At 40.3% G+C, this 17,744-nt stretch overlaps 2 protein-coding genes and 1 long non-coding RNA gene across 4 annotated transcripts; 1 reads left to right on the top strand and 2 right to left on the bottom strand.

The window, feature by feature from the left end:
• The first annotated feature begins 247 nt into the window (after positions 1-247).
• rd3 (retinal degeneration 3, GUCY2D regulator) lies at positions 248-12,701 on the top strand. 2 transcript variants are annotated; one of them, XM_004568721.5, is made up of 5 exons: positions 248-353; positions 3,408-5,101; positions 5,507-5,908; positions 7,525-7,833; positions 11,500-12,701. In XM_004568721.5, exons 4-5 carry the CDS (start codon positions 7,538-7,540, stop codon positions 11,864-11,866), a joined length of 663 nt encoding a protein of 220 aa, XP_004568778.1. In that variant the 5' UTR covers positions 248-353; positions 3,408-5,101; positions 5,507-5,908; positions 7,525-7,537; the 3' UTR covers positions 11,867-12,701. The 2 variants fall into 2 exon arrangements, with proteins under 2 accessions (XP_004568778.1, XP_076730079.1); XM_076873964.1 differs by having other exon boundaries at positions 3,408-5,908.
• Positions 12,509-15,348, bottom strand: si:ch211-22i13.2 (uncharacterized). The gene is made up of 6 exons (XM_076874544.1): positions 15,324-15,348; positions 14,988-15,146; positions 14,810-14,868; positions 14,631-14,720; positions 13,661-13,750; positions 12,509-13,573 (listed from the first exon to the last, which is right to left on the bottom strand). Exons 1-6 carry the CDS (start codon positions 15,346-15,348, stop codon positions 13,523-13,525), a joined length of 474 nt encoding a protein of 157 aa, XP_076730659.1. The 3' UTR covers positions 12,509-13,522.
• A 440-nt stretch (positions 15,349-15,788) lies between these two features.
• LOC143412623 (uncharacterized) lies at positions 15,789-16,328 on the bottom strand. Its single transcript, XR_013093138.1, has 2 exons — positions 16,118-16,328; positions 15,789-15,865 (listed from the first exon to the last, which is right to left on the bottom strand). It is a non-coding gene; the product is annotated as an uncharacterized LOC143412623 (long non-coding RNA).
• Positions 16,329-17,744: the final 1,416 nt, after the last annotated feature.

Raw genomic sequence — 17,744 nt, 5'->3', positions numbered from 1 at the left:
CAGGGCTCAAGGTCAGATTATGAGACCAGAGTTTAGATTGTCACTTGGGAGATAATACAAGACTGTGGCGAGATCAAACCGTTTTGGGAAATCACAAGCTGGATATTTATCACGGAACAGAGAAAATATCTGAAAAAAAAAAGGACAAAAAGTCAGTGTCAGAGGAACGGACCTCTGACGTCAGTGCCAGTGTTTTGTGCTCGGCTCATCATGTGACTCTTACTCAGTTTACTTCAGTGTGGAGCGCACAAAGCCCGACGCGTGTGGAAAAGAGGCTGACAATGAAACAAAGCTCACGTTCAGCACCGTGTCTGACCATGACACTTCACTTTAATGCGCAACGAGCTCTGAAGGTTAGTGTGACATTTCTGCACACGTCCCTCCGTTAACAGATAACAAGTCCTCCTCGCCCCTTTCATTTGTGTTGATAGTTCAGGAATGCTTTCATGCATGTGGAATAATGTTTGTTCAGCAGGTGAGGCTGCCTGTTGTTTGTTTGATCCAACTTTTCAGGCTTTTCATCTCAAGAATGTCAAGCAGGAGTTCTCAAAACAAAACAGCTTGCTCCATCTGCTCCCGTTTTTCTCCACCCAAAACCTGTGGTGACTATTTTACAAGCAAACCCGACGTTCTTGCAAAGATAAAGAAATAAACGAGCTTATGCGGGGTGTATATGAAGCCTCTCGGCAGCTAACGTGGTCAGCTTCTTCCCCCTTGTGGTGGGTTTGGGTATTGCAAAAGCATGAGGCTCTAAGAGGAACTTAATCATCTGGTTTCATTGTGATTATAAGTAGACTGCTAAAATGCTTCAGTATAAAATCACTTTAGATGCAGGCCACTTTAGCACAAAGGAAGTTCAAAGCATTACAAAGTATTTAAATGCAGATTTTAACATGGATAAAACTGAGTGAGAACTTGAGTGGATTTATGCAAATCCCAGTATATACATGAAAATGACCAGAGTGCGACCAGCTGCCTCACTGGAGCATGATGTCCTTCTCAGTATTGTTTTCCAGGCTTCCTGCAATCAATCCCCTGCTTGAGTCACTCTGACTCACTGTCTACATTTGCCGTGTCCTGTTCACCTCACGGAGCTTAAGAGGTTTATTTATCACGGTCAGCTGTAGAATGAAACCACCTTGTTCACTCTTAGTAATCAAAGCAAATTTACTAGAATGGCAAAAAGATTTTTGATGCTTGATGCCGAGCTGTTTGCAGTGAATTGCCACCTGTTGAAATAATAACATAACAGAGCATGAACAGGAAATTTACAAGGAACAGTTTAGGCCTGAAAAATGATCTGTGTAAAAACGGGAAACACCAAGAAAAGGCTTTTTGGTTTGTCTGTTTTTTAGGATGGATGAAGGGGTTAGCATCGTTAGGCCCCGGATTTGAATCTGAGTGAAGTTTACATATTTTCCCCATGTCTGTGCGGGTTCAAACTGGACTTCCTCCCACAGTTCAAAAGCATGTCGGTTAAGTTAGCTGTTGATTCCAAATAGACTATGAGTGTGAATGGTTGTGTTTCTTGGCCCTGAAATGGACTGGCAACCTGTCAAGGGTATAACCTACTTCTGGCCCTATGACAGCTAAAATAAAGACTAACAAACAACCCTCTGCATTTGATGTTTTTCACTGTTTTTTCACTGTTTCACTTTACCAAAGAGCTTCCTTATATTATTGTGACCAGTAGCAGCACAGTAAACAAGAGTAGCCCACATATTTAGGGCATATATTTAAAACAACAACAATATAATTTGTGTAGCACTTTAAAAAAACACTCAGTTACAAAGTGCTTCACAGTTTAGATAAAACAACACATTAAAATAAGCCTGCAAAGCTCTCATTAGGACCTCATAGCTACCAGCACAGTACCAGTCTTCATGCTAAAATAAGCATGATGAATGAATTGTGCAAAATGTGGAATGGTTTCTTTTTAAATGCACATCCTGACTGGTTTTGATGGAATCTTTCTGATCATTTAGTGCAAAACATGCTCGGGCAGTCACGGAAACCCATTCAAGAGCCTATTTTCCCAGAAAAACACCACGCTGTCCCACTGAAGCAATTTTCACCCGCCTGGTAATTGTTTGCGACTAGGTGCAAATGCAGACAGTGTGAGTCTAACCAGTTTGCTACCCAGAAGTGAGATGCGTCAGATCACACATCAAATCTGCCAAACCGTCCAAATGAACTCCGTGCCGGTGATGCACTGTCCGAGCCCTGCCGCCGCTCACTCTGAGTTTAACATGGGGCGGATGGAGGGAATCACTTTAGAGGATTAAAACTGTCATCTGGTTGGATTACAGCGAGAGCTTACCTGCCCATCTGTCACCTTCAAACTGTGGCAGAGAGACTACCTTTGGATAGTGGAGGCCTCAATCCAGCCAGACAGACTGAAACCATGACACAATTGTGTTGGATGTTTGGAAGTATTCAGTGCCTTCATCCTGTGTTATATTACATCTTCTATTTGTAAAGAAGTGCCCGAAAACTCAGTGCATGTGCAGCTTTTGATTGAAAACCCACCTTAGATTCATGTTTTAATAAAAACTCAAGGGAAATTAGGCAGTATAGAGACTTTGACTGATCAATATCACTTAATCATGAGCTGTAGGTGACACAGGATCTTTAGGTTGTAGTTTACTATTATTAAACAGATTAGACCATGTACAAAAAGAAAATGGTCAGAGTGCCCACTTGACTTAAGAGCTACATTAAAAACACTTTTAGGTAATTGGAAACTCTTAATTGCTCATAGTTGTGAATGTGAGTGCGAATGGCTGTCTGTGTCTATGTGTTAACCCTGCGACAGACTGGCGACCTGTCCAGGGTGTACCCCGCCTTTCGCCCTATGACAGCTGGGATAGGCTCCAGCGCCCCCTGCGACCCTGAAAAGGATAAGTGGAAGCGAATGGATGGATGGATTAATAGTTTTTGTTTCCTGTAATAATCTGATCTATTACCCCTATTTCTAGTGCACCTACCTTTAAGTATTTGCAGATAAATATAATTGCATTGTAATTTCAAATATAATACCCTGATATTCAATTTAATTACAGGAGAATTAAGTGACAGGCTGTATTATAAAGTGTTACCGACAATTATTGTTCATCATTCCAGTAAAGGAGCCGTATACTTTCTAAAAGTGTAGAGTCTATGCACTTTAACCATAGTTTTGCTTGGTGTAATAATCTGTCCTGTTTAAAAAAATCACTTTGTAACTTATTTACAGAAAAATACTTCCTCTTCATTTTACAGCGCCTTCGTAAAAACGCTACAGAAACACAAGGAAGTGCTGCAGCATGTCATACTTCTTTCATATGATGTGTGTGCTGACTGCAGACAGACTTGAATTATGTGAACTCTTGTTCTCCTTGTTCGCACTGTCTTTATCTCTCTTCCAGGAAACAGGTGAGTGGAGCTGACCTGGTTAGAGATGCACCACACCCGATCAGGCAGGGCTGAGGAGACTGTGGCTGAGTTCCAATCCAGACAATGCACCCTCCCCCTACACACTTTCACTCTATCTGCACGGAGGATAAATGTCTTCAGCTGCCTGGGCGACTGAAAAAGCTCTTTGTGTTTTATATTCATACTCTTAACGCAGTGACTGCATACTTATTCACATGACAGATTTACTTTCTTAATTTAACACTGTGTCATTATATAGATTGTTACATACTTTTGGGGCACATTGTGGCATGCATATAAGAAAGAACAGTTTCGTGAGTTTTGAGCCTTCTTTCTGAGCTCAGCTCATGTTAAAATGCTCAGTTTTCTACAAAAAACAAAAACAGTTTCTGAAATCTCCTGGTGAAATTGTACTAAGTCTTATTATTGGATGACTGGTGGATGCCGATACAAGTGGCTGTAGCTACTAGCTCTCTGCTTTGCTTCACTTCTGCTAACTGGAGTAACTGGGTTGTGCTTTTGATTCCTTTTGGAGTATTTATAATGCCTTTATCTTACAAATAATACCGTTTTCTATGCCATATTGTTTGCCATATAATTATACTGACTGACTGTGTGTAAAATTCTAGGATTTTATTTGGATCTTGCTCATTAGCAGGCCCCTGGGACTGTGTAATGCACCCATATGGTCTTTGGGTGCAGCTTGCTAAACCATCTCATCTTTATCTTTAAGCCTCATGGCATGATGGGAAATGCTATCCCTTGATACGATATTAGCTTAAGCTGTGATTTATTGTTAACAGTCTCTCTATAATCTGTGTTCTGCCTGAAGCCTGTTCAAAGGGAGTTCTTCCTCCCCACCATTGCCAAGTGTTGCCCACAGGATTCTTATGAATACATTTTGAGTTTTCATGGCTGGCATCACTACAGCAGCTGTATAGTGGTTAGCACTACCAACTCGAGGGCCCTTTCTGTGTGCAGCCTGTACGTTATCCTTGTGCCTGCATGTTTCCTCCAGATGCTCTCGTGTCCTCCCATAGTTCAAAGACATCCATGCTGGGCTAACTGATGATCCTGGATATGAGATAGATAAAGTGTATACAATGACAGGTAAGTAAATGGGAAATGTTAACTACATAATCTTTGGATTTTTTGATTTTTGACTTCCTCAATAGTTCCTCAACATGATTACAATTTTTTTTTTACATTTAGCCAGGCACTTAGGACACAACACTTTCTAAATTCAATCCCCTGTTTCTGTTGTAATAGCAAGAAATAATAGATGTAGTAATGCATGTATTCACAGTGAGTATTGTTTACGCCAACTTACTGTCATGTCACTGTGAAAAAAGAGTACTTTTCAGACCTGCTTGAATTGTTTGCTGCAATATTTTTATGAACCATAAATATTGTGACACATTTAGAGCTTTTATTTTATTTCTTTTTATATTGGTGTCACCATGTTATCATTAGAAGATGCAGCAGTGAATATAAATGTTTCTCTTGTTTTACTTAGTGAGCATTCTCAGTAATGGATTCTTCTGCAGTGACTAAACAGAGGTCGCGGTTCATCCAGCATTTTATTTAGCGGTGTATCGCTAAAGAGGAGGATGGTGTTGTGCTGTAATGGAAGGGTGATGAGGATTTTAAGGTTGGAGTGAGAATGCACAGAAGGAAACTGTCAGAGGTTAGCTGCTGTTGCTGTTGCTGCTGCTGCTGCTGCTGCTACTCACACCTACACACAGAATAAGCCAACAAACCTTGATTTCCTCCTACACAACAACTGCACATTAAGTCTGGACTCTATCCTGTGCATCACACACACTGACAAACATTTCCTCCTGTAATTAGCACATTTCCTCCCCTCCAAAAATTCAGGACCATCCACTGTAACCCAGTGACTCCCATTATCTGTGGGAAGTTAATTTGTTCATTTACACAGGATGACCTCCCGCATGTGTTGTCCGTGCACCGCCGAGCTCCCACGCCACTAACACTGTCCTCCGAACAACATTCTTTGATTTGTCTTCCTCTTTCCTTCTCGCTGCTCAACCCACTCTGTCCTGTTTATCTGCCTCTTCATCGCTCTCAGGCTCCCTTTTCAGCTGATGGAGCTTATTGTGGACAAATAGGCTTACAAGTGTCTCTATGGCAACGGCGGATCGTAAAGAGCTACATAAGCACTTCATCAGGGGCCATGATCCAACGGCTCCCATTGGAGATGGTGCCCCCAACCTCCTGCAACAAGTAAAGGCAGGCCAGAGAGGCTCCTGGGAGGAGGAGGGGAGAGCGAGAGGTGGCGATAATGCTGAGAGAGGATGGAAGAGGAGGCGAGAGAAAAACCATTTCTCCTCTCTCTTCTCTCTGCGTTTCATTCAGCCAGTCTCTTCGACATCCACCCAGCTCTTCTGCTTTCTGAGGACTTTTACTGTCCGGCTCTACGGTGATTTTATATCTTGTGGAGACCAAAGAAAACTTCAGAAACAAGGAAGAGGTAAGGCATTCTTTGAAGCAACAAGCTGGTTCAAAATAAAGGCTGAAAAAACTGACTTCAAGAAAGCATGTATTTTTTTTCTGGTATTCACGCCACTTATAAATAAGAAATCACTCAGATTTGGAGTCCTGAAAGAGAGCAGCAGACCAGTCTCCAATTCAGGGCTGAAAGGAGTGGTCAGTTTAAATGGTTGCTATTGACAGAGAAATTAATTGACAATGGCTGGAAATCCAGTGATCTTTTAGGTCATTTATTAACAAATATTACAAAAACAACCTGAGATTACAGGTCTTTCAATGCTTGGTTATTTTGTGGTTTTAGTTTATGTCATTTCTCTTTAAAAGACTCACCTATTTTTATTTTTATTTTTTCTGACTTTACTTCCTAGCAAGTTTAATATTTTGGACTTCTGATTAAAAAGAAGATGCTATCAGATTGTTTTGTGTTCAGATTACTTGATAGATTGAAAAATGCAGCCTTTATCCTTCCTGATGTAAAACATACTGATGCAGTGACTATTTTACTTGCTCCATTTTTAGGGGTTAAAGTGCTGGACACTTGGGGTCGAGGTATGGCTGTAATCTCACTCCATCGCTCTGTTGTGAAACCTTTTCTCAGCGCATGTTTTATTGTAGCCACAGCACCTGGAGGCGCATGTACAACTGATGTGGCCCAGAAGATACCTCCAGCATGTAAATAGATTAACCTACCATAAAAACACTGTGGTCAAGCATTAAAGGGGCTGGTCATGCTGAAAACAACAGCTATACTAGAAAAACCACTAAAAATGGGACTTAGATTTGTAAGCTTTAAAGCTGTGAATCGGAAACAGTGTTTTTCATTTAGAAAAAAAAGGTGCCAAAGTCCCATCATGTAAAATCAATGCTTTAAAATCCTGAATAATGACTCACGACACATGAATCAGTGGCCTGCACAGCTGTGCTTTTTAATACAAGCTAACAAAAGGCCCACTATTGATGGGCTTGAATAGAGATCCTTTGGAGCGGATATGACACCTGCAGAACAAAGAGCCGACGCAGCATGGTGGATGTTGTCTTTTTGAAAAATATGCAGATATCGAACACACTTCAGAGGATGCTTTGTTTTACAAAATGAATGTTCATTAAAACTCGTTGCAGGTCAACTCTGTGCTGTCTGTTATGTTTTATTGGTACCATTTTCAAACATCCACAGATTCTAATTAAACATTTCAAGCGTGTCTCTTTCTAAACACATTATTTATTTATTTATTTATCACTCGATTGAGAATAAGAATGTTATTTCCATCTGCTATAATTCAAGTTTGGCAGTGTGGCTCTGGGACAGCAGAAGCGAAAATGTTCACAGAGCAGAGCAGGCAACAGAGGTGGGTTGCAAAGTGGCTTGCAGATGTCCAGGAACTGGCAGGTTAATGCAGATTAAATAGCGCAACCTGTATTGCCAATTGGATGCATAAAAGAGCGTCAGCTGAGTCGTCAGCTGATGTGGGCTCAGTTCAGCTAATCTGGGATTAGGCTGATTTTGACTTTGTTGCCTGTTTGAATGAATGCTCTGTTCTCACAGACACAGCCTTTCAGAAATAAACTTGAAGTCTGGTTGTCATTTCCCCTCATCAGTGAACAGTGAAGGATGGCCATGGCCTCCTGGTTCAGCTGGAACGAGCCGTATTACCGGACTCCCCGCCGGGACCCGGCCGACGTGGTCACCGACACCCTGATGCTCGAGTTCAGCTGGCAGCTGAAGGAGTCTGAGAAGCAGCAGCGAGAGAGGGAGAACGAGTACCGACGCACAAAGACTGGGGTCGACTACAGCTGGCTAGCCAGCACGCCCCGGTCCACCTACAACATCAGTACAGGCGAGAGGCTTGGCCTGGAGGACCTCTGTGCCAAGGTGCCCCCATCCTGTTGTGGGCTGGTCATACTCAAGTAAGGTGATAGTGAGTAGGCGTGAGATGAAAATCACTATAGCAGTTTAGCAGCATACCATATTGTTTCCTTGTCGCCAAAAATCTACTTTAATTTTGTTAAATGTGAAGACAGTTTGACTTCAGAGCTACTATCTCATGACTACTTATGAAATGAATGAGGATAGCTACAAGTTAGCTTCTATTCTCTAAGAAGAAGAAGAAGAAAAAAAGAACTCAGAGATTAAATTTATTGACACATTATTTAACACTGGATAATAATGACAGCACAATCACATACATTCACACAGTGCAATGAATAAATAAAGCTATTTAGCTAGCAAGCATGCTAACCTTAGCTTTATTTATTAGAAAAAGATTTGTGCTTCGAGTTGAAAGATAAGATCACCAATGTTGTAAGAATGTATTTAAATATATAATTGTATTTATTTTTTGTAACAATACCCATAACCAACATGGCAATGCTAACAAGCCAATGTGGTACAAAGTTTACTGCTATTTTGGTTTTGTGTGTTAGCACAGCGGTCTTCAACCTTTTTTGCACCACGGACCAGTTTATGTCCGACAATATTTTCACGGACTGGCCTGTAAGGTGCTGCGGATAAATAACAAAATAAAACCAGAACCGGTACCAAAAAAAGAAGATTTATTCATAACAGACAGTGGGGGAACAGCAACGATAAAAACCGATAAAACCCTAAAAAACATAAATTTCACACCCGAGCCTCAACTCTCTGCCGGTACCAAACGACTCACATGGCCCGGGGGGTTGGGGACTGCTGTGTTAGCATGCTTCCTAAGTACTAGAGGCTAAGTTGGATCTGGCCTTTTTTTTAATTTTTCCCGCTCAGGTATTTATAGACACACCCACTGGACACTTCATGCATTTAGAAAGGTAGACATGTTCAAGACAACCTGCTGAAGTTCAAATTGAGCATCAGAGTGGAGATATTTAAACTGGATAGACAAAATATCCAGTGAACGGCAGTTCAGAGGAGAATGATTGGACTTCAAGCTGATGGTTATGCAACCATGCTGAATACACCTTGTTATTCATCACGCTAAACCTTGAAGCAGGTGGGCTACAGCAGCAGAAGACCACATTGAGTGCCACTCCTGTCCTGATTTCTGGTACATTATTCAGATAGTAGGGTCAGAAAGCATAGTTTCATCTTTCCTTGTATCAGTGTTTAAACTCCTGGTGGTGTAATGCATGAGGCTTATTTTTTGGCACAGTTTAGACCCTTTAGTACCAACTGAGTATCATTTAAAATCCACACTGACCTGAGTATTGTCGCTGACTGTGTTGATTCCTTTTAAGACAACAAAATCTTTTGTGACAGTTTGAGACTACATTGCATCAACTAGGCACGAGGCACTCTGGTGGTCTTCAAAAACTTATAACAGGAATGGCTACTGGTCTGTGTCTGTAACCAACTATAACCCCTCCCTAATTCTGTTTGTGTTAACACTTTTACGAGACACACTTAAGCGTCTTCTTTGGCACAGACCAGGGGAAGGTTTTGTGAGGCAAACTGATAAGATGGCCAGCTTCTCCGTCATGGGCAGGGATAGCTCAGTAGGTAAAGTGGTCGCCCCATGATCGGAAGGTCGGCGGTTCGAATCCACTTAACGGCTACCCTGAGGTACCCCTGAGCAAGGTACCGTCCCTACACACTGCTCCCCGGGCGCCTGCTTAGTGGGCTGCCCACTGCTTCACTGAGTGAATGGGTCAAATGCAGAGAAAAACAAGTAATTTCCCCATGGGGATCAATAAAGTATCCATTATTATTTGACGCGTGACTTTAATGCTCTGGTGCATTCAAAGCCATTTAATCTCCGACAGAGACTTCCTGAACTCATCTTAGCGTCTGTTCGTAGAAAGCTGCAGAGGCTCCAGGTGCCTTGTTAGAGTTTAACAGCGTTAATGTGAGTAAGAGGTGAGGTGCTAAATGGTAAGTGGAAGTCACCAACACAGCAGGGACCAAGATTACCATGTTTTTACAATCTCAGTTTGCCTCATGTTGGCAAAGTACTCAGCTGTCTTACTATAAAGTGTATTTAACAAAGTAAAATTGCATTTATTCATCCATTTTTGTCCAGTTCAAGTTAGAAGGGAGACTGGGGCCTGTTCCAGCTGCCACAGGGCAACTGGGAGATCCCCCCGCCCCAAAATAAGTGTTGTTTTTTTTTTTTTTTAAACAAGCAGTTTTAGGTTAGATATTCTGTCTGGTGAGTCTGATTTCTGTGGAATTGTTAAAAGTGTCATCTTTAAATTTATATTAAACTTACTCAATTTCATACATAAAATGAAACTGATTGACTCTATTGGTAAAGTTGGTTAATTTTTAATCTGTTTTACAACCGAAAAGAAAAGTTTTGTGCCAGCCAAACACATTAATAACACGTTTTTGAACATCTTACCTTAGATAATACATTTAACTAGTATTTATTATAATTGAGTGAGATTACTAGGGTTGAGAAGTCAGCCCAGGATCATGACATATGAAGCCCTAAGGATGGATTTCCGTTTCTTTTAAAATTTCTTGCCAAACTAAATTGTATCCTTAATAGGAATATTTTACTGTATTTCTAAAATTCTATTTTTGGAATCATAAAAGCAACATCAGAGATGCTAAATCTGAGCTAGCATGAGTTGATCAAAAGGCCAATTATGAGTCAGTTTGAAGTACTTACTGAGCAACTGGTTCCCAGGTTTTCTATTTAAAGGTTTGTTAGGGCCTCAGGCACTTGTTGGCAGAGGAGGAACATTTGCCATCACGTGGATCCTCATCTGTTACAGGCAGGTTAAGATGGCTCTGAGCATTACATGTCATGGGACGTGTGAAAGATTTCATTTATCGAACGTACCGACAAAAGAAACACAGAATTTGCTAGAAAATGATGATGCTCATTAACTGACTGCAGTTCCAGCGTTAGTTCTGACCAGCATCCTTTTATCAGATCATTTGACCATAGTCGCTTTCACACGTGCACTTTACTTAAAAAAGAAAACAAAAAAAAAGCAAAGCATATATATAGACAGTCCTGCTTTGAGGATCTCAAGTGATTCACAGCTAGAAGAGCAAGCAGGTGTTATAATGTGAGCACGTTTGTATTAAAAGGCATCTGCTGTCACTCCACTGGACTCATTAAGGACACAAGACAAAGAACCTAGGTTCCACCATTTGTTATCTCACAATGCTCAGATTTCATCTAATAAATCTGCTTGTTAGATAGTTGTGCGGGAAAATCCCAGCAGATTAGCAGTTTCTGAAATACTTAGACCAGTCTGTCTTGTAGCAAATCTCCTTTCTTTTGCCCCTTTTGATGTTCAGTTTGAGCTTCAGCAGGTCGTCTCTATGAAGTCTCCATTCCTAAATGCACTGAGCTGCTTCCGTGCGATTAGCTGATTTGATGTTTTTGTTTACAAGCATCTGAACCTAACAAGTATATAGAGGTGGGAAATGTGACTCTAAATGATTCAAACTTGTTGTATGAGTTAGTTAGAAGCTAATTGCTAATAATGTTCATATTTTTTAAATGAAAAACATTTTTAATGGCGTCTTTTTGTAGAAAGGGTGCACAAAACAACCAAAAGAAAAAAGCCAATTACAAAACCATCGCACTGACAACCACACAATCACTGTTTCATTTCTTTGCACAGGTTCAGGGAGGCCATGCAGGCCAATGAGCCCGAAGTGCATGAAGTTTCTGGTCTGTTTCGCTCTGTCCTCATGGAGGCTCTGGATCACCTGAAGGAGGAGCAGGAGGCGGAGCGACTTGCTCGCCAGTGGAACAACAAACGTGCCATGAGCGTTTCCCTCATGAACTTTAGATCGCGGATCAAGATCAACCCGTTTGGAAGCACAGTGGGCCTGACCACTGCTGCAGCTGAAGGGGCGGGTCTAAGCGACCTCAAAACCGTGTCAGAGGACGTGGAGAGAGGGATGGACAAGGACGAGAAGATGCAGAGAGTGTGGAGCATGCCTGACTTTAGATACAAAGGAACCGGCAGCAGTAAGATTGTTTGATGCGGGAGTTCACGGGACAGAGATGGTGATGATGATGATAATGACGTTTCAGTAGGACTAATGCTTTGTAGCAGTGTCCACTTTTGCACCAGGAGAGAGGATGAGTCCATCTGTCCGCCTGGTTTTACAGTACAGTACCAATCAGCATTTGACCCTGCTTTACTCTCTTATCTGAAGTGTCTTTTTTCTAGTTTATCATATTTTAAATATTTTTCCGTACTTGAAAGAATTTTCATGAGATTATCACTACTTGAAGTGATGCCTCTTTCATTTTGCAGAGATTTGGCATCTAAGCACTGAGGGCTTTTTAATGTAGCCTAATAGGGAAATTAATCTAATTTAAACTGCTGTTTATTGGGAGGAGAAACTTGGTGCTAGGTCAGACTACACAGGCAGGGCTGGGCTATAAATTTTGTTCATACAGTTTTTGTATAGAAGGAAAACAGTCTTAAAACAAATGACTTAATCCAATGAGAAGGTGAGTCACACGTTCCCTCCTGAACTGCACAGAAGGACCCAGGAACATAATTCATCATCCAAGGTCGGTGAACTGAAAGCTCTCTTCCTGTGCTCTTTATTTGCAAGAGGATGTTGGAGGGGAGGGGTTGGGGGAAGAGGAATTAATCATCAAAGGCTGTCAGATCAAAGTAAAAGCTTTGACGCACTTTAATTGCTGTTTCTGCTCCATTTGTCACCCACCATTATTCAGCAATACATAAAAGGTTTCATCCATCATCCATAAACATCTTGACATTATCTCCATACAAGAGGAACTGACAGTGTCTGTGTTTTTATATGTCAATACAATAAAAATAACTGATTTTGAAACATTGTTCATGAGAGAATAAATGGTTATGAATAAGACTTACTATAATAATTCAACAATACAGAGTCGATTCGCATTTTTAACATAATATACATGTTAAAAACTTATTTCAACACACAATCAGACTTGCACTTTTGCAACCGCAATTCTCATCAGCTACAAGCAGAAAATGAACGTACGAAACCTTTCTAAATGTAGAAAGACTGCTATGAATGGGGAAAGTAACTAAGAGCTGAAAGAAGAACAGCAAAGTCTGTTTTCAAATCTTTAAATCAGGTTTATTAAAAAAGAAAATCAGAGGGTGTGACTTGATCAGTCCTCTTTTTGTTGCTACGTGAGACTCCGACCAGGCTGCCGGTGGCTGAGATACACTGTGGGTAATGTTGGAGCCAGCTTCACACATGGAAGACACATATAGATCTAAGCCCATATCTTTTCTGAACCAATTACTGAATGAATTCTGTATTTTGTGAAATGGTATGTTGCGACCTAATTAGGGAGTTCTTTTTTTGAAAGAGATGACAAACTGCGAGCAAATCTGAGAAGTCAGAGGCAGGTGAGCAACTTTATTTCCATCTGGTGGACCACAGATGAACTTACCCAACTGCTTAATAATAACACCACGTACATCATGAGCCTGCGGTGTGACTGCTTCTTGTTTTGCCCACAGAAATATCTCCTCCTGCACTCCGGCAACGTTGCTGCTGCCTCTCTGTGGCAACTCAATTTACAGTCATCTTTTCCTTCTCAGAAAACTCTGCTTTTATTTTTTTCCTGAGATCTGCTGAGGTGTCTGGGCCTGACAAACAGGACCGGTGTTCACAGCGGGATTACAGGGTAGAGTTCAAGAACTCCAGAAGCTCTGCTCGATTTTTGTCTCGCTGTAAGAAAACAAAGCACACATAAGACAAGTGAAAAAAACAAACAAACAATCTATAAACTACAAAAAGGCACATCTGATTGCTTACCTGTTTGTCTTTCTTTGATTTCTTTACTTTCATCTTTATCTTCTTCCCTGAAATCATGCTGTATTTGCCCTTTTTCCTGTCCTTCAAATACTGAAAGAAAAACACATTTAATTTTAAAGAATCTTATCAGTTCAACTTCTAACTAATCCCAGGAAAATGCCAGACAGGCACTATCACATTCCAATATCAATGCAAACACAGACTGTACTCAAGACAACACTTGCAATTTGAAGAAATGCACCACAGCATGCCCCAGAAACAGCTCTTTGTTCTGTGATGCTTAACACAGCACTGGGTTTATTATGCATGGAAGCTGCACATGGCGTATGAGGATGGCAGGAAGTCAGGTACAGGAAAAGAATAAAGAATGAGGTCAATTTTCAAAATAAAAGCCAAGTTAAGGATGGAATAAAAATGTCGGAAAACGCGAAGATGCACACCCGCATTAACAGTATGAAGACATATGGATCAAAACAATTAAAGAATAAAACGTTTGGGTGTTCTGACTTTAAAATGCCTGTCATATTAGCCAGGCTGGAGTCAGAACTCTTTAAAAACAAAGTTGTAAAATGAAGAATATTACCACCTATTATGGATGGCTTTGATATTAGAAGTCCTTTATGGTCTATAGGATTTTGGAGGGGACTTTATGGTGAGGCGAGCTTCATTTGGACAGGTGCTTGTGTGCTTTGTTATTCCCACCTCAAAGATGAGGAGGATGAGTAGAAATTGTTGCATGTTTTATTCTAAGAATAAAGATGAATAGACTTATTCTATAATTCATCTTTGGCCATTGTGAGAACACCTAATGATTAAAGTGCTAGTCCGTAATCTTAAAAATGAATCACTCTATTCTTCCTGTGAAAGAAATGTTTGCAAATGCATGAATATATTTACATGATATAATGCACCAATATAACACACTCGTCTAACAGAAACATGTAAAGGTTTTTGCTGAATGTTTTCCTACCTTGGAGATCTGCACAGGTCCTGAGCTGTCCTCCTCTCCTTTTGACTTCTTTTCTTTCTTACGTTTAGACCGTTTCTCTTTCTTCCCTTTCTGGAGAGAAAAGAAAAAAGCATAATTCAGTTTTCTTGGGGCTTAAAAATTCTTTGGCAATATAAGCTAACAAATGAACAGTAAATTACTTTTTTATGTTTCTCCTTTCTCCTTTTCTTGGACTGTTTTCTGGATTTACTGCGAGAGTCTAACAGGAACAGAAATAACACACTAAGCTGAATCCAAACAGATATCAGCACTGTGATGAGAAACTTCAGGAAAAAAAAGACTCTTTAGATACATTTCAGACATTTAGTGCACACTTACCACTACTGCTAGAGCTGCTGCGACTTCGGCTGGATGACCGTGAAGAACCCGAAGATGACGATGAAGATGACGATGCAGACGAAGACGATGATGATGAGCTGGAAGAGGATGATGAGGAAGATCTGCTACGGCTGCGTTTCCGCCTCCTTTTTTCTCTTCCTGAAAAAAAAGGGGCAAAACAAAAATGTAATTACACAATAAACTAACGTAAGCCATATTTACAAAATTACAAATGCAGCCATTCATCATTTCCCTTGACTGACAGTGTCTGGAAGGTAGTATAATTGGTTACTAAGGTGTAATTTTGAATATGACATACACAAACATAGTTTGTACTCTGGTTTTTACTATTTTTAAGCATTTATATAGCTCTAGGTGCAGTGAAACATAAAGGAAATGTGTCCTGTTTTATTGTTTTTCTGCTAATGTGAACTCAGTCTTTTTTATGTATTTTTGCTGCTATATCTTCACAAAAAATGAAGACTTTCAGTCAAATTTTTAATAGATTTGGAGAGATATGTTGCATCTACTATTCTACTAGTAAACATAATAGGTAAACACTAATTTAACAGTCAGTTTTCCTTCTTCTCAGCAACAATCAGTCCACTCTTTGATCCCCAGTCACCAACATGAGACACTGTTTTACACTGTCGGCTGCTATAATTTCCCTTGAGATCAATTAAGTATCTATTCATTTATTTATCTATGTCCAGCCGTAACGTCACATGTGTCTTCGGCTGTTAACTCTAATAAAAATAAATAAAATGAAAGCGCAACCGGTAAGCACTGGGGGGAAACTTGCCTGTGCTTCTGGATCTTTTCCTTTCATCCTTCCTGGAGCTGGAGGAGGTGGACACTCTACAGTCCGCTTCTGCCGACTGCAAACGCAGAGAAATCATTATTGCTTGTGTTGCGTGTGTGTATATGTGCGGGTTTTGTGTGTGACAAGAAACAGGTCACCCTTTAAAGCTCCTGGATAAGCTGGCAAAGCTACGAATAACAAAACCCCAAATAAATGGAAAAATACGGAGATATGGATATACAAAAACGTTGCACAGTGCTACGTTTACAGAGCTACAGCTAAAAAAAACCCCCGCTATAAGCTATTAAACCTGAGCTTTTGTACTCACCATAGCGACAGTTGGGTGCAGTTAAAATTATATTAATATTTTCTATCTACAAAAAATTTAAGAAGGCGTAAACTGTGAGTTTATAACCAGTTATCTCCGGTAAATTAGCACTAGTTAGCTACCTTAGGAAACATTTTGTATCCCATGATGCACCGGTACAAGCTACTTTCAAAACAAAGGCGCGAGAAGAACCGAAAGCTATCACAGCGCCCCCCAGTGGCGACAGAGATATTATTCATTGCAGAGTATTCGTACTGCTTGTGTTTGCTCGATGAAAACATACTACTATACTATTATATTTAAATAAAGAGAAGGAGTTTTGAATATAATTTAATCAATAAGTGGTCTAGAGAAAGCTTATGATAGGTTAACAAGAGAGGAACTGTGATGCTTCATTAGAAAACAGGAATGGCAGACAAGTATATTTTTATTCCTTGTCCTCCTCTCCCATATCTTGAGAGAGTGTTCCACATTTTAACAGGTCCTGTGGGAGATACATCTAAAATTCGCCTTTTTACGCAGTGTATGTGAAAAGAAGGCTTTTTATTCTAATTAGATGAATAAAATAAAATCAAGAAAATGCTATGTGCACTAAAGAAGGTTGCAAGCTACAGCTTTGCAGATTTTGATGAATATCATTGAAAATCTTTGGTCATTTTTTCTCCTGCTAGACATGTATTTCAATTTTGCACAGGAGAAAATATAATGTGAATTGACATAATATGTCTGAGTCATAATTTGTTTAAAACAGGTATGCCAAACTACCAAGACTGTTACCAGTGAGAAAAGCAGCTATATTCGAATACAGCAACTATCACAAGTGATAAATGAGAATAAACTTGACCTTCTTTTATCATATTATTATTATTATTATTATTATTATTATTATTATTATATTTCCTTAGTAAGAATGTTAAAAAAGTTGCATTCTATATTATATATTTCACAACATCCCAGCATTGTGAACGTGTCTCTCTTTGTCCCACACAAACGCTGTGTTCATCCCACACTGCATGAGGACAGCAACGCAGTGGTGAGATGTGCAGTAGGAGTAACATATGGGTTCAAGGTGGAGGTGTGATTGCATCAAAAATCGGCTCTGAATCCCTTTTTGTTTGCAGTGGTGATAGACAGGGTGACAGATGAGGTCAGGCAGGAGACGACACTGTGATCTATAGTGAGAGTACAAAGTAGTTGGAAGAAAGCCTGGAGAGGTGGACTTATGCTCTGTAGAGAAGAGCAATGAAAGTCAGAAGAAGTGAGATAGAATGCATGCGTGAATGGGAAGGTGAAGAAGAAAGGAGGAGTAAGAGCGAAGGTGGATGAATTTAAATACCTGGGGTCAACCATCCCAAGCAAGAAGAGCACGCAGACATTGTGGAGTAGGTGGAGATGAGTATTAGTAGTGATTTGCAAAAGAAGGATAGTGGCAGGAGTGAAGGGGAAGTTTCATAAAAAGTGAGACCTGCTATGATAGTTGGTTTGGAGGTGGTGGCGCTAACAAAAACACACGTAGAGGGTTTTGTGTGACAGAGGAAGGTACTATGGATAAGGTGAGATTGAAGAAGATGATCTTCTTTGGTGACCCCTAATAAAAATTTCCATGCATTTATTTTCAGATATTTGT

The sequence above is a fragment of the Maylandia zebra genome, linkage group LG15 (genome assembly GCF_041146795.1).
Source record: "Maylandia zebra isolate NMK-2024a linkage group LG15, Mzebra_GT3a, whole genome shotgun sequence".
In the NCBI taxonomy this organism is placed as follows: Eukaryota; Metazoa; Chordata; class Actinopteri; order Cichliformes; family Cichlidae; genus Maylandia; species Maylandia zebra.
This window is presented reverse-complemented; position numbering and strand designations above follow the sequence as displayed.

Coding starts and splice junctions, on each gene's coding strand:
- rd3 (XM_004568721.5), top strand. CDS start 7,538: ATGGCCATGGCCTCCTGGTTCAGCTGGAACGAGCCGTATTACCGGACT. Junction 7,834..11,499: donor TGTGGGCTGGTCATACTCAA/GTAAGGTGATAG, acceptor TTCTTTGCACAG/GTTCAGGGAGGCCATGCAGG.
- si:ch211-22i13.2 (XM_076874544.1), bottom strand. CDS start 15,348: ATGCTTAAAAATAGTAAAAACCAGA. Junction 15,147..15,323: donor TAAAAATAGTAAAAACCAGA/GTACAAACTATG, acceptor CTTTTTTTTCAG/GAAGAGAAAAAAGGAGGCGG. Junction 14,869..14,987: donor CAGCAGCTCTAGCAGTAGTG/GTAAGTGTGCAC, acceptor TGTTCCTGTTAG/ACTCTCGCAGTAAATCCAGA.